At 43.8% G+C, this 15161-nt stretch overlaps 1 protein-coding gene across 2 annotated transcripts in view; it reads right to left on the reverse strand.

The window, feature by feature from the left end:
• The window catches only part of DNAH6 (dynein axonemal heavy chain 6), a 212847-nt gene that overhangs the window by 68518 nt on the left and 129168 nt on the right, over positions 1 to 15161 (reverse strand). For both annotated transcript variants that reach the window (XM_077345452.1, XM_077345451.1), the window contains exons 58-64: positions 14163 to 14230; positions 11769 to 11949; positions 9691 to 9870; positions 6059 to 6292; positions 4815 to 4950; positions 3001 to 3155; positions 1362 to 1552 (exon numbers count right to left, since the gene is read on the reverse strand). In XM_077345452.1, coding sequence (XP_077201567.1) covers positions 1362 to 1552; positions 3001 to 3155; positions 4815 to 4950; positions 6059 to 6292; positions 9691 to 9870; positions 11769 to 11949; positions 14163 to 14230 — 1145 coding nt within the window. The remainder of the gene's footprint in view (positions 1 to 1361; positions 1553 to 3000; positions 3156 to 4814; positions 4951 to 6058; positions 6293 to 9690; positions 9871 to 11768; positions 11950 to 14162; positions 14231 to 15161) is intronic.

A 15161-nucleotide genomic window follows, 5' to 3' on the forward strand; every position in this document is an offset into this window, starting at 1 on the left:
AACTAAAGGCTTCAGGTTGGGTGTGAGGGTAGAAGTGTTGTTCTTTCGCCATCAGTCATCCATTTCCAATGCATGAGTTACTGAAGAACGATATTTCCGCCAAACAGAGAATTTTCTTCTGTCTGATTGCAATATAGAATCATAGAATCATAGAGTTGGAAGGGGCCATACAGGCCATCTAGTCCAACCCCCCGCTCAACGCAGGATTAGCCCTAAGCATCCTAAAGCATCCTATACTGCTACTCCAGGCAGGGTCTCACATGTTGTTCAGTGGCAAGAACTGCTCCTTTATTTGTATGGGACACTACTATCAATCTGAGTTCTAAATTGCCTGGGTAGCCAGTCTGGCTCGAAATAATGATGTAAAACTAAATAAACAGCCCTGCCCTTTTTGCCATCTTGCGCAGTGTGGCTTCTGAAAAGCACTGGCCCAGTTGCCTCAGCAATGAGGACATGCCTCCTCATCTCTCCAGCCATTGAGGGTGGCAACAACAGCTGCGCCTGGTTGGCCTCTAGTGATGATGTCACCACAAGGCAAAATCTCATTCGCTGCCTGACGTCTCCAGCCATTGAGGGCAGCAACAACAGCTCGGCCTGATTGGCCTCAGGTGATGATGTCACCACAAGGCAAAATCTCATTCGCTGCCTGACGTCTCCAGCCATTGAGGGCGGCAACAACAGCTGGGCCTGTTTGGCCTCCGGCGATGATGTCACCACAAGGCAAAATCTCATTCGCTGCGTGACAGTGTGACCCCAAATTCTGGGACTACAAAGCATGCAAGAAGATGACAACAATTTTAGGGAGAAAAAAATGGTACCAAAGGAGCTACTATAAAGGACAGCGAACAATATGTTAAAGAGTGAGTAAGGTTTTTTCTTTCCTGAGGCATTTTCAACCCTCCATAAGTGCTGACTTCATGCTGAGTATACAAACATCTTTGTGCATCATGAATATGTAATGCGGTAGATTTTAGTAGCACTCACTGTAGCTTGTTCTTTCGCCGCCAGCTCCTTACCCACCTTATTTATTGTATTATTAAAGATATATGAAATTCAGGCTGAGACAGTTGCAAACTCTCTACGATGTGACTTTGCTACTTCAGTTTAAAGTTCTTCATGGAACACCACAATTCACAGCATCAAAGCCAGACTTCGATCCCTGGCAGCCTTTCAAAATCTTTCCACATTAAAAAGGAGCCATCGCGCAGGCACAAAATCTCGCAACGTTTTGTAACTCTTTAAAAAGAACATGGATCGAAATGCAAACCGATGAACATATACTTCTGTTTTTACACCGCCGTGGATCATACAAAACCCCCAGTCAAAGTGCACACAAAATTTTAAAAAGACGTGGTTTATACCTTTCTGAATATCCTCTTTCTTTTGCAAACCTTTGGAAAGCGCCCATGGGGTCAGAGCCTGTACTGAGAATGAACACGAGCGGTGTGGAAGGAGACATGTCTTGGTAAAGGGTTGCCAGGTCAACTGGAGGATTCTCAATGAACTGTTTCCCAAGATTTTCTATTACGAATTCCGTAAGCGCAGAAACCACCTATAAATATTAAGTGTCCAATTTAGGCATGCAAAGAATGCTGATAAAGAGAAATATAATTTTACCTTTTTTATGAACGGCAATCAAATACGACTATGAAAATTATGGTAAGGTAAATTTGTAACGTAACAGAAATGCTAAAGAAATCCTATAGACTGTGAGCAAGGATTTCCAATTCTAAAAAGAATATAAGAGGGGAGGGGGGGATTATGCATTTTTATGATACAGGGTTGGCTCCAGCTAGCTTTTCTGATGTCGTGAAAGGGAGAGGGAAATCTCTCTTGACCACCACAAAAGCGGCACTGAGGACCATGGGACATACATAAATAGAGAAAAGCCTCATGGAATAGGGTTTGCAATAAGGATGGAATTATTTGAATGAACAAGCTGGATGGATCCAATCCACAAACTCCTGATATAGGATGGTTTCAATGAAAGTACGTTTGAACCCCTTCTGCTATTATGCTTCTCCAGCACCATATGGGAACAATACTGCAATCAAATTCAGGTGTCTGCGCACTGTCTACTTAACACGGGTACATCTTGGCTGTACTTTATTAACAATGGCCTAAACCAGGGGTAGTCAAACTTCTGTTTTTACACTGCTTGACAACAGAAAAGCATCTTTGGATCCAACCCAGTAGGTGGTATTCTGGTACCTTTGAGGGTTCATGTCCTGCAAAACTACAGCTAGGTTTTCATGGCAACTTAATGGAAAGTGTGACAAGTATTGGCATGTTTTGACAGGTCACTAATGCAGGCTGCAGGTGCTACCTGATCCAGGCTGACACTGTTTGGATTCTAGGTCCCATAGGGCTCAGCTGCTGTTACCAACAGCAGAGAAGAAGCACGAGTCCTTCCGTTGCCTCCAAGAGACCAGCTTAGTGGTGCATGCTCAATATCACCCAGGATCTATCCTCCAGCAGGAGTGCCTTTCAGCCCTTGTTTTACAATAAATTGTAATGGAGAGGAGAGATGTGAGAAAGTGAGGTATATCTGTGAGTGGCATCTGGAGCACCCCATCTTTCCTCTTCTGCAAATATATGATCAAACCCAGGAACGAATGAGAAGAGATACAAATGTTGGTGCAACAGGCATCTCAGGCCCGTATTAGTATTATAAATGCCCCTTGTGTTCTTGTCCTTGCCCGAGTATCCTGCTACATGGTAAAAACTGGGGAAAGAGGGAAGGATTCCATGGCACATGGGGCCTGGGTGTTTCCACCTGTCATTAAGACAGCAGCTCTAAGAAGGCTATTGGAAGATCAGAGTGGCTTAAAAGGGCTGACCCCTTCCATCCACTGTCTTGATCCAAAGCGCTCTCTCTCTCTCTCTCATTCTGACTCAATGGATGCCCACCAGGCTGCCATTGACAATTAAACAATGTACAGGAGAACCACTTATAGCCATCCCATCCCGTTCAGAATAAATTATCTGCAGAAAGCTCACCTTTTCTTCCATAAAGCATTTCACCACAATCAATTTCTGAAATTCGGTCAGCCTGGAGTCCCAAGGGATGCTGGATGGGTCTGTGGATTTCATGTCTTCCACTGAAGTCTCGTAGTCTTCCCAGTCTTCTGGGTTGACGGGAATGTCAAGCTGCCCTACGGAGTAGGATAAGCCCTTTTGTTAATACCTTCCTAGAAGAAAATAATTATTCAGGTAGAGCCAGCCTAGTCGGAGTTCTATCGGTCATGTAACACCCCAGAAAATACCTGGGGGTTCAGTTCCTTAGCAACTTGCAGTTTTCTGAACAGGTAAGCTAGACAAAGAATGCTGCTGTGAACACTGATGCAGAACGTGCTGGAAGAAGAACTGTTGTTTTGAACCTTGCTTCTTACTACTGGAAGAAGTCTCAAAGCGGCTTACAACCACCTTCCCTCCCTCTTCCCACAGCAGGCACCCTGTGAGGCAAGCGAGGCTGAGAGAGCTCTGAGAGTACTGTGAATGGCCCAAGGTCACCCAGCTGGCTGCGTGTGGAGGAGTGGGGAATCAAATACGTTGTGCACGTATTCTTGATGGAAGCAAGGTTTACAGGTAACATTCAATTATGCCTTGGATCTGGTGGAGAGAGAATGGCTGCTCTGTAAAGAGCAGGCTTGGTGTCAGCCATGGAAATGCGCAGTCCTTCCTTTATCTGGGTTCTTGTCCAGTTCTATTCCTGTTTCCAAGAGACTATGCCAAACAGGTGTGCGCTGAACTCAGTCATGCCTGCTTCTTAACCACTTATCCACTTCAGGTTTCAAAAACTGGCTAAGGCAGGAATCGTAATTATCAATAACTATGGTTAGTGCTGTCACCAACGTGACACTACTGGTGCAACTTTAGGCAGAGTGTGTCACATCCTTCTAAATCCACTGACTTCAATGGCCCCAGAAGAATGTAACCACAAGCCATTGTTGAAGCAAAGAAGACAAGGGAGAGGGGGAGACACAGTGTTTGATGGATATTGTAGACTTTTAATACATGCTACTTTGGGACTATTGTTAAAAGGGTGAGGCACCAAAAAGCAGGAGAGAGAACACATTCTCAAGGTTAGCTCCTGATTGGTAAGCAAAGGTTGTATGTTCATGGGCTATGTACAAGAGGCAGATTTGATTCCCCCCCCCACCCAAATGTGTTTGTAAAAGCATTTTACAACACCCAAATATGTCAGGATGAGTTAACTCAGATTGGCACATAACATTGGGTAATACATGTGGTGTTCGATCATACTTGTGTTATTCGGGTGTGTGAATAGGACCGACATAGCACTGAAGGTTTGGTGAGAATGCTGTTGCAGTGTGCTGTCGAGGAAGGAGGGAATAACAGAAATGTCTTTCATGGGGTGAATTGGCTGGATAATCAGCATTGCGCAGGTAACCTTTCTTTGCATTAAAATGTTAGCACTGTACTTTGATTTCCTTTGTGTAGAAATCAGTTTAGAAAACACATATTGGACCGCAAGCCAGGAGGAAATTTTAATGGTTCCGCTCTAATCTGTAGAAGAAGAAGATGGCATCTTGTGTGAAAGACAAGCTAACTGCATGATACTAACAGCCTGTTAATCCAGGGGGCAATCATCACAAAGACAAAATGCCAAATTCAAATTACAGAGAGGGGGAAACACAATGGTACAGGAAATTAAAAAACTGAAAGGAACACAACATAGGCTAGACATCAGACAATAACAATCAGAACAATAAGCATAAAACAATCCTACATGCTGAAAGTTGTTAGGAAAACTCTTTTTACAATATTATTTTTCAGATTTATCATGTTACCTAATGTAATGAAAATGTGCTTTGACACTATGTCCTTTTGAATTCCCGCAAAACAAGGAAGTGATTCTTCTAAGTCACAGCACATGAACCAGGTATGTTCGTCAAGCCATGGAATTTCAGGTTTGGCAGGCCGTTCCTAGGATAAAGTGATGTAGGAAAGGCTGAACAGTGAACATACAAATAATTGATTAGCTTTAATATAACTGTGCTAGAAAAAAAAAATCTCAAAATAAAGATATAGTTTATTGCTGTCTTGGGAAATTTCCTTGTTACTGCGGGAAAGAAATGCTGAAATCCAAAGACGGTCATCTGGAAGCAAGTTCCACTAAAATCGGTATTTAACTTTCTATTATACCATTTCTGCTAAAAAGCCTTCTAAGTTATTAAGAAAAACCCAAAGCCAGTAACAACTTCTAAAAACAAAGATAGTAAAACAAGTAACATGATAAGAGAAAACTTAAGATGGGAGCAAAAACAGAAGTAGGTATCATCTCAATGCAATCCACGAATGCTTAAGATAATAAACATAGTTTAACTTTGCACAACCTTAAAAACATTTTCCTGGGAGTAAGCCACACTGAACAAAAGTCTGATTGCTGGGAAGTTTGAGTAAAGCCACTCCTTCCTCTCTTAAAAACCATGCAAATATTGCTGGGGTGGAACCTCCCCAAGAGGGGAACTGCCACGGAAAAGCCTTAGCCCCGGTCACCACCCATCCCACGCACAATTGTGAGGACACCAGAGAAAGGCCTCAGAAGATGATCTCAGATAGTGTGCTGAGTCGTATGGGAGCAGGCAGTCCCAAGCCATGTTGGGCTTCAAAGCTTTTAGAACAGCCTGTCTGAAAAAACAAGGTCACAGATCTTGGCCCAAAGGTTTCTTGATATTCGGTACTTGTGTTCTATACCGTTTGGTTAGCTCTGTCCAGCAGTGCACTGACACAGGAGACATTCTGCCCTTGCTGCCCTAGAAAGAGCTGTTCTTGGGGCCCCTGTCCCCCCCCCCCCATTTTCACCTTTACTTGTGTTAAGGCACTCAGCAGCTCAGCTGCACCACACCGATGCTCTTCGTGCCAATACAACAAACTCGTGCCCTTGACCGTACTAATAAGAGAATGCAAAAAAAACTATTGAATAGAGTTATACAAAAAGGGGATGGTACAATGACTCCTGTCATATAGTCGCTAGAAGGACACAAAGCTTCGAAGTCTCAGTAATCGTAACAGCTGCCCCCCCCCCCAATACCTTATCTAAACCAGCAGACCCACGGAGGAAGAAATTCCATTCCACATCTGTCAGCTCTTCTTTCTCCCGCATGATCTCAATGCACAGCATGAAGCTGTAGATGAGTTTGTGCTGCTCAAAAAGGCCTCGGGAAACGTTGGTGTAAGTTGCGTAGAGGGTCTGACTAAGCAATATCGCCAGGCGCCGCTCCAGAACATTGTGTTTTTCAGATGTTTCAATGGTTGTGTTGAACAGCTGCGGGAGAAAAGGGAAACCAGCAATTGGACCCATTCATTCACCAGTGCTCATTTTTAAAAAGTTTGTTGTCCCAGTACTATTTTTAAAAATTAGTCATAAGCGCATCATTCACACCTGCAGGTTCATACCAGTTGATCACACAAACCTAGATGACTCTCAGTTGAACGTGTGAGGGATGTCCAGTGAAAAGTGCTATGCTAGACTTGGCATCGAGGGATATGAACTATCACTATCACTGATTAATCCAGGTCCCATTCCACACACATAGGATAATGCACTTTCAGAGAGCTTTCGCGGCTGGATTTTCCTATGCAGAACAGGAAAATCTACTTCTAAAGTGCACTGAAAGTGCATTATCTATTGTGTGTAGAATAGGCCCAGGATGGCCAGTGTGCTGGAATGGTTACAATGTCAGATTAGGCTCTGGGAGGCCCAGATTCAAATCCCCACTCTGCCATGGAAGCGTGGTGGGTGACCCTGGGCCACTTACACACCTTCAGCCTAACCTACCTCACAAAGCTGTTGTGAAAATAAAAGGAAAGCTTCTTTGGGTCCTCACTGGGAAGAAAGGCAGTGTATAAAGGAAGCAAATAAATATATTTCCACAGGCAGGACAATGCATGATACATGTTCAGGTGTGAACTAATCCACTATTGGATTCTCTGCTCTTCAGAAGAAGAGGAACAGTCTATACTATTAGTTTAAGATCTGGTACTTTGAACATAGAGGGTACCAAGGAATCAAGCTGAAACAAAGTTTTGAGGTGATTCTTTAATGAAAACATTATGCATTGACATAATAAGGACTGGGGGTTACGAGAAAATGTTCTAAACATAACGCAGCTACAGAAAAATGAGGAAGACAAATGAAATAGGCTTAGGATCTGTAGAGGTTGCAATTATTGTTGTATCCCATCTTAGCTGGAAGCTTAGAAGAAAAAGAAGAGTTGGTTTTTATAACCCACTTATCATTGCCCGAAGGAGTCTCAAAGCGGCTTACAATCACCTTTCCTTCCTCTCCCCACAACAGACACCCTGTGAGGGAGGTGAGGCTGAGAGAGCTCTGACAGGACTGCTTGGTCAAAACACCACTATCAGGGCTGTGACGAGCCCAAGGTCACCCAGCATGTGGAGGAGGAGCGGGGATTCAAACTTGGCTCGTCAGATTAGAAGCCATCACTCTTAACTACTACATCCCCATTTAGAAAATAGGTGTCACAAAACCAAGGGCTACTCTCTCTTGGGAGACAAGGAGTTTTGAGTTTATTGTGTCAAAGACAGTACATCTTGAAACATCATGATAGAAAGTCCATTGCTAAGAATGACTGGAGAGCCAGTTTGGTGTAGTTGTTAGGAGTGCGGACTTCTAATCTGGCGAGCCGGGTTTGATTCCCCACTCCTCCTCCACATGCAGCCAGCTGGGTGACCTTGGGCTTGCCCCAGCCATAATAAAGCTGTTCTGGCCAAGGAGTGATATCAGGGCTCTCTCAGCCTCACCTCCCTCACAGGGTGTCTGTTGTGGGGAGAGGAAGGAACTGTAGGCACTTTGAGACTCCTTTGGGTAGAGAAAAGCGGCATATAAGAACTAACTCTTCTTCTTCTTCTGGCTGCCTCTTGTAATGGAAAAGGAAATGCTGAACATGCCACTGTCATGCTACCTGGACAAGACTACCTAAGGTTCTTAAAAAAAAAATCAGATTTTATCCACAGAGATGTGGTGGGAAGAAGAAATGGAAGGAACACCACTTCTTCCATGATGTCTATTTATGCATTAGGTCTTACAATTACTCTTCAAGGAAGTCAATATTATTACCCTTATTATTGCAGTTGGGTTCCAGGGCAGAGTCAGTTAATGGCTGAGGGAATATCTGAGTCACACTAGTAAGGTCTGTCTCGGGGTGTATACAGGTACATGTTAGTAACAGTGCTGTGAACATGCTTTGAACTCTCTATGTAAGGCATCTCTGGCTGTAGCAAATCCGCCAAGCGGACACTATGCTACATCTGAATTTCTCATTGGTTGGCTGCTGCATGGTTACCCCTCTTTGGGGCTGGAGGGAGGTGAAGCATCCTGGTTGTCTGAAGTGGGAAGAGGTGGCTGAGGTAGGGCGGCAGCAGCAATGGCAAGGAGGCGCTGAGTGAGCCAAGAAACTTGCTGCAGAGGGCTTTCACCCATGGCTGGCTTTTCCTGCAAGGCACTATCTAAACCCGTCTTGCTACTAGCAAAGAAAGGCAAATGGTAGCTGCCTTCTGTCATAGGCAGCTGACTTCAAGACGCCCGGAGGACTGCACAGCCACAAGGAAGTGTGGCTGAAGCACCTCATTGGATGTTTCAGTGATGTGACAGCTTTCAAAGCGTGTTTGGAGCAGAGTGGACTTTCTTTTTAATATTTGTTTGGGGACACCCTAATAGGGTCAACAGAGACCCAACAGCAGGGTGACTTCCATGGTTTAGAAGCTGTTCGTATAGTTGTGGTCAGGTTCCCTGTGTTTATCTATATGAATACGAAGAGCTCTTCGCTTTCCATCCACCAGCCTTCCGGAGGTTTGTGCTCTCAAATGAGAGGCAAGCAATGTTTGCTTTGGGGAGCAGCGACCTGGCATCTTGCCACCCTCCGTCTTCAAGAACGAGGAGAATAAAAACACCGAAAGGCACTGTAAGTCCTTTGGAAAAGATGAATAAGTAATCACAATACTTCAGATGTTGGCTCCCTGCTACACGCTGTGCTGTGCCTTCTTGCTGGACTACGAACGAACATCAGAGTTCACATTTCGGGGCCTGTATCTAGAACTCGTCCCAGAGCATTTGCTAATACGTAAACGCCGTTGATTGTGAAGCAAGAAACAAAAGGGATTGCTTCTCGGAGTAATAGAAACAATGCTCCATGTGGACCAAGCATTTCTTCAACGCTGAAATAAAACCAGCACTGTTTCTAATCTTTCCAAACGGCAAGGGGGTCAGTTCAGTGGCCAGATCTCCAGGGCACAGTTATTATGTTTCATGACAGCAGGTCTTCAGACAGTTACTCATGTGCAGGGACTAATGGCCAGGATCCAAAAAAAACTCCTGCTTCTGCAAGCCTGAGGGGTTTTTTATGCTGGTGTTTTGCTAATAGAAAACTCCCAAGCAATGCAAAAACCATTTCTGAAACTAAGTGGCGTTTTAAAAGGCAATTTCAGGTATGAAGGAATTCCTGTTCTTGAAAGAAAAACAAAATCCACTCGGCACACAGCCCCAGGGTGTACCTTAAAAAAAAAAACTTTTTGCATCTAGTTGCTGATTGCAATGGACTTAACTGGTTGACAGAAACTCACCTGCTAGCTGTACAATACAAATGTGAATTACTTTAAATTGAAAAAGAAAAGAAAAAAGAGAGGGGGGGGGGCAAGCCAAACCTGTTTGAAATACTTTAAGGAAAACTGATACATCGGATCAATTTCTGACAGGCTGGCAATCACAAAGTACATGACTGAGCCTCGAGTAGCCACAGGGCGGTATTTTTCACGGGCTGCATTTATCTTTTCTTCCGTCGTTTCGGCTTCAACAAGCCTGACTTTAATGGCACCAGATGTGACCTAAAAAAACACGAATTCCACATAGTTGTTTTGAGAACTCGTGTGAACGAGGGCCCTGAACATATCAAACACATTTCTCACGGCTGGAAGGGGAAGGGGAATGTAATATTTGGAATTCTGGATTTCATGATTGCCCTCTAAAGATATAAAGTTCTGCAAAGTGATATGGGTTCAGCACACTTAAAAGACGGATCCCACCTCTGTCTTTGGCCATGATTTTTAAGGTTGTCTAGGAATAGTCTTAAAGAGACCATGCATGCCCCAAATCAGGTTCAGAAAAGCCCAGTGAGGCATTTTTCCTGGCTGTGCCTTTTCTCCAAAATTCTTTCAGGAATCTCCAATATCTAACCCCCAGTGTGGGTGGGGGAGGGGGAGGTTTCAAGCTTGGTAAGATAGCAAAGTGGTTGCGACCTTTCCAACCCTGCACTATTCTGCAAATCAAAACGAATACTTCAAAGACAAACATCTTTCGTTGTTTCTTTTTTGCTTTGAAGAGCTACTGCACAGCCACAGTGGACTGGCTTTAATTAGACAAGCCATGTGGAAATGAAAGAGTTAAGTCCACTCCCCCATTCCCCCCCCCCTAGCCCTGATCTGAATTAGGCTACCACACAGCTATAATTTAGCCTTTAAAGATGAATGGAGACCTGTCATCCCTGTCTCATGCAGTAAAACCCTAAATCTTTTGGGGGCAGCAAATGTTTTCATTTGCACTGGTTTTTCCAGCCAGGGAAAAGTAGCATTCCACTGAATAGCAAATCTTGGCCACACGTGATGGGGCAGGCCACTTGGGATTAAGCAGGAAAATATAAAAGAAAAGTGGCAGTAAGAGGGATCCATTTCTTATAGGCACTTGGATTGAATAGCTCCAGTGCAAAATATATGCAGATTTGGCTCCACACTCCCTGACTAGCAGTTACACAAAAACTCTATCCATTACTGAAATGGCTAAAATGAAGTAGGAAGAATTTCCCACAGGCAATAAAATGATATGGTGAAAACAATGCTGTGAGCGAGCAATACTGGAAAAGCAACAGCTCTGTCCCAGAAAATCAAGAACCTAACAATGGCTCTATAACTTCTCTGAATATGGGGAAATATGTTGAAAAAGTATCATTGGGTAACTTGATTGGTATGACTAAACTTCAGCCAAAATTTAGCAGTTTATTAGTCTACAGTGATTAATAGTTAAGAATTTGCCAATCTCATCCATGTCACATTAAAATTCTAGCTCTCAAAAACCTCTATGATTTATCTGTTCTTTAAAAAGAAAATCTCTTGAATTATTGCAGTTTTTTAAGACACGTGGTATATTATAATTCAGATTTATCCAGAAAAGTTTAGAAACTGATTATGTTTCTAATTGCTGCCTTAGCAGAATTTTTACTCTTAGTGCACCAAATCACCTTCTTTTATATCTCAAGATTGAAATACTGTCAGTAATAGTGCAAAAGATTAATTCATTCTCCAGGGCTTCTTCAGCACTTTGTGAAACTACCTAAAACTAAAAGCCAGCTTTTGCCAAGTGCTGGTTTTTTTTTTTTTTTTTTTTTGCTTCTCACAATGATCAGAGTGGTCCATTTGGGACTTTCAATGACAATGCATACTAACTCTGTCGAATTCGATCTCTAATGTATGAGTGAAAGGACTGAGAGAGCTTCTTCAGAACAAAGGGTAAAAAATACATGGTGAGGAGAAAGCTGTAAAAGATGTGATTTTACTATGCTAATTCATCTAATGCTGGGAAAGGATCACAGTGATTTTCTGCATTGTACAGGGAAGATAAGGTCATTAGAATGGGCTTCTTGGAAATAGTATAGGGCTTAAAATCCATAGAACAATACTCAGTATGGTAGCCATGATCATCAATATATATATATTGTTTAAAAGCCTCTTGCCTTTGATTCCTGGAGTGTATTGATGAGTTCTTCCTTGTCCAGGATATTCCCCTCTGATGTAAAAAGCATCTTCAGAATTTTGTCTTCAATGGCTTTCAGCTGATTCTTATCTGCATTAATCCTCACAATGAGCTGGGTTCTTTGCTCCTCCAGCTCAGGCCTCTCTAGGCGCACAACGTCACTAGATCAAAAGTTAACAAGGTGGATCGTCACCGGCAGCATTATACCTTTGCGGTGCCATCCTAAGCAGATCTGCTTACAATGCTACTCGGATCTATTCAATGAGGCTTAGTCACAACATTTTTTAGGATAGAAACGTTACTGTTGTATCAGACACCAGCATGCACGCAACGATTTCCCAGCCATCTCATGTCGTCCTAGCAGTGTCAGGAATGCCATCAAACATGAAGTAAAAGGCATCTTAGGGCATATTAAAATATACAAGGAAAGAGGATATTAATTCCTCTTCTTACAATTGAGACAAGTCAGAGATTCCGATAGGTGACTGGCTTCAAAGAGCATAGAATCCTCCTTTGGTTAACACACTTGTTAGATCTAAGGAGGATATGGAACACAGAAATGATTTAAAAATACTCTGTAATTAACAAATGTATCTAAACCCTTCGATTGTGTATAAGTTTTTAAAAAAAGAACTCAAACCCATTTCCTTCTGTGGTCTCAAATTTTTTTAATGCAAAGATGATCCAAGTATTTAAATGTTTTATATTATTAGCACTAAGATTCATTATACGTCCACTGTAAACTTTAGAGAGTCAGTCAGTCTCATGCCATTCAAAGGGGCTTAATCCCAAGCAAGTATCTTTAGCACTGCAGCCTGTCTTACAAAAGATGACTACCCGAAGGAGTCTCGAAACTGCTTACAATCACCTTCCCTTCCTCTCCCCACAAAAACCACCCTGGGAGATAGGTGTGGCTGAGAAAGCTCTGAGAGAACTGTGTCTGGCCCAAGGTTGTCCAGCTGGCTGCACGTGGAGGAGCAGGGAATTGAACCCAGTTCTCCAGATTAGCGATCCCCAACATGTGGTCCTACGACTAATTGGAGGTGGGCCCCGAAGGACTTCTCCCCTCCCCCCCGGCCCTTTACTTCATCCCCCCCAGCCCTTTACAACACACTTCATTGTGGCGTATCTGTATCTTATATTGAAGGGATGTTTAAACATTACCATAGCAATCAGAGAGCGTTAGGGCAGTGGTTGAGAGTAGAGGAGTAAACTACCCCCCCACTGGGCCTCGGTAAAAGGCGTTGAGTGGTCCCCGGTGACTGGTCCCCGGCATTGAGTGGCCCCCGGTGATAAAAAGGTTGGGGAACCACTGCTCCAGATGACAGGCTTTCCGCAGGGCCTGCAAAACGGAGCTCTTCCACCAGGTCTATGGTTGAGGCCAGTGTGGCAAGGAAGATCTGATGGGCTCCCCTCCTAGGACTAAGAGCATATACTTATTGAAGATCTGTGTTCCTCCTCCTGCTCCTGGGGTCTAATGGGTTCTTCATTACAGTTTTATTGTTGGAGCTGATATGTATATTGATCGTCCGGATGGTTTTTAATGTGGTGCTTTACTGTTTCTACTCTTCAAATGTTAAGCAGGCAAATTAACAAATGCCATTACATATGCCTGCACTTTTACATTGAGGAAAATAAAATTAGAATAATTCATGTCCATGTCGGAAGTTCTTACTTCCAATCACTTATTTCACAGACAAGCTACTTCAAGGCAACATATTAGGACAGCAAACCCAGGAGGCATAATATTGTTCAGGCACGCCCCCCCCTCCAGAGTACCCCCCCCCCGCCGGAAGCCTGCCACGGCACCAACAACGCCCCCACCCCAGCCATGGCATTGAGAGGGGCAGACAGGGTGAAGAGCCATTACAACTGGGAGGAGGAAGGTTTGGGTGCTGACACCCACCTCTTCTCCATATTCTGAGGCTTGTGCGAGAGCTTCCTCGGGGTGCATCGTGATGGCAGAAGGTGCCGTCCCTTCTAGCAGGGCCTCGACACATACTTACGAATTCCATGTCACCAACAGTATACATACAGTGAGCTGACATAACCAGGGGTTCAAAGCAGCAAATCATGCTTAACGCTACCCACTTGCACTGAAAGTGTCTTTCCCTAATGTATGCACTGAGGTCTCTTGGCATATTTGCCATCTGGCTCTTATGTAAGCAATACACTGCAATCAGCCCCTATGGAGCTTTAGAAAAAAAGTCAGCGATTCGGGAACTCGGCCTCCTAAAGTATGAAGGTACAAAAATCTATATGATTACGTGTTTAATGCTTTAGATAAGTGCTTCCCGTAACTGGAATTAAAACACCGTACTTTAATGCTGTGCTGAACACAGGGAAAAGAAAAGTGTGAATTTAGCCAACGAACCTTAGCAATTGATCTTCCAAGCCAGATCTGGTAACAGTGAAATTGATAATTGTAACTTTGATACACACCTGCAGCAGAACATGAGAGGGGAGGGGGAAAGAGCAGCTTATAGTCTGACAATGTAATATTTCTATTCACAGGTAAATAATACAAAATCCAATTATGCATTTTAGTGCCGTTCTAAAACACTCGAGTTGTCAGCACGAAATCCTAAAGCCGGTCTGTAAACTGCTTAGGATAGTTAGTGAGCTACAGCAGGGGTAGTCAACCTGTGGTCCTCCAGATGTTCATGGCCTACAATTCCCATGAGCCCCTGCCAGCAAGCGCTGGCAGGGGCTCATGGGAATAGTAGCCCATGAACATCTGGAGGACCACAGGTTGACTACTCCTGAGCTACAGCAATGTGAGCACGTGCCCGACAACCATGCAGGTAAGCTATTTTGTGGCACTCTACAGCCACTGCACAGATATGCAGATGATACCGCTCTAATGGCAGAAAGTGAAGAGGAACTAAAGAGCCTGTTGATGCGGGTGAAGGAGGAGAGTGCAAAAGTTGGCGTGAAACTCAACATCAAGAAAACAAAGATCATGGCATCCGGCCCTCTCAATTCCTGGCAAATAGATGGGGAAGAAATGGAGATAGTGACAGATTTTATTTTCCTGGGCTCCAAGATCACTGCAGATGGGGACTGCAGCAAAGGAATTAAAAGACGCTTGCTCCTGGGGAGGAAAGCTATGGCAAATCTAGACAGCATCCTAAAAAGCAGAGACATCACCCTGCCAACAAAAGTGTGTTTAGTCAAGGCTATGGTATTCCCAGTTGCAATGTATGGCTGCGAAAGTTGGACCATAAGGAAGGCCGAGCGTCAAAGAATTGAGGCTTTTGAACTCTGGTGCTGGAGAAGACTCTTGAGAGTCCCTTGGACTGCAAGGCGAACAAACCGGTCAGTCCTAGAGGAGATCAGCCCTGACTGCTCCTTAGAAGGCCAGATCCTGAAG

Source organism: Paroedura picta, chromosome 7 (assembly GCF_049243985.1).
Source record: "Paroedura picta isolate Pp20150507F chromosome 7, Ppicta_v3.0, whole genome shotgun sequence".
NCBI classification, from domain to species: domain Eukaryota; kingdom Metazoa; phylum Chordata; class Lepidosauria; order Squamata; family Gekkonidae; genus Paroedura; species Paroedura picta.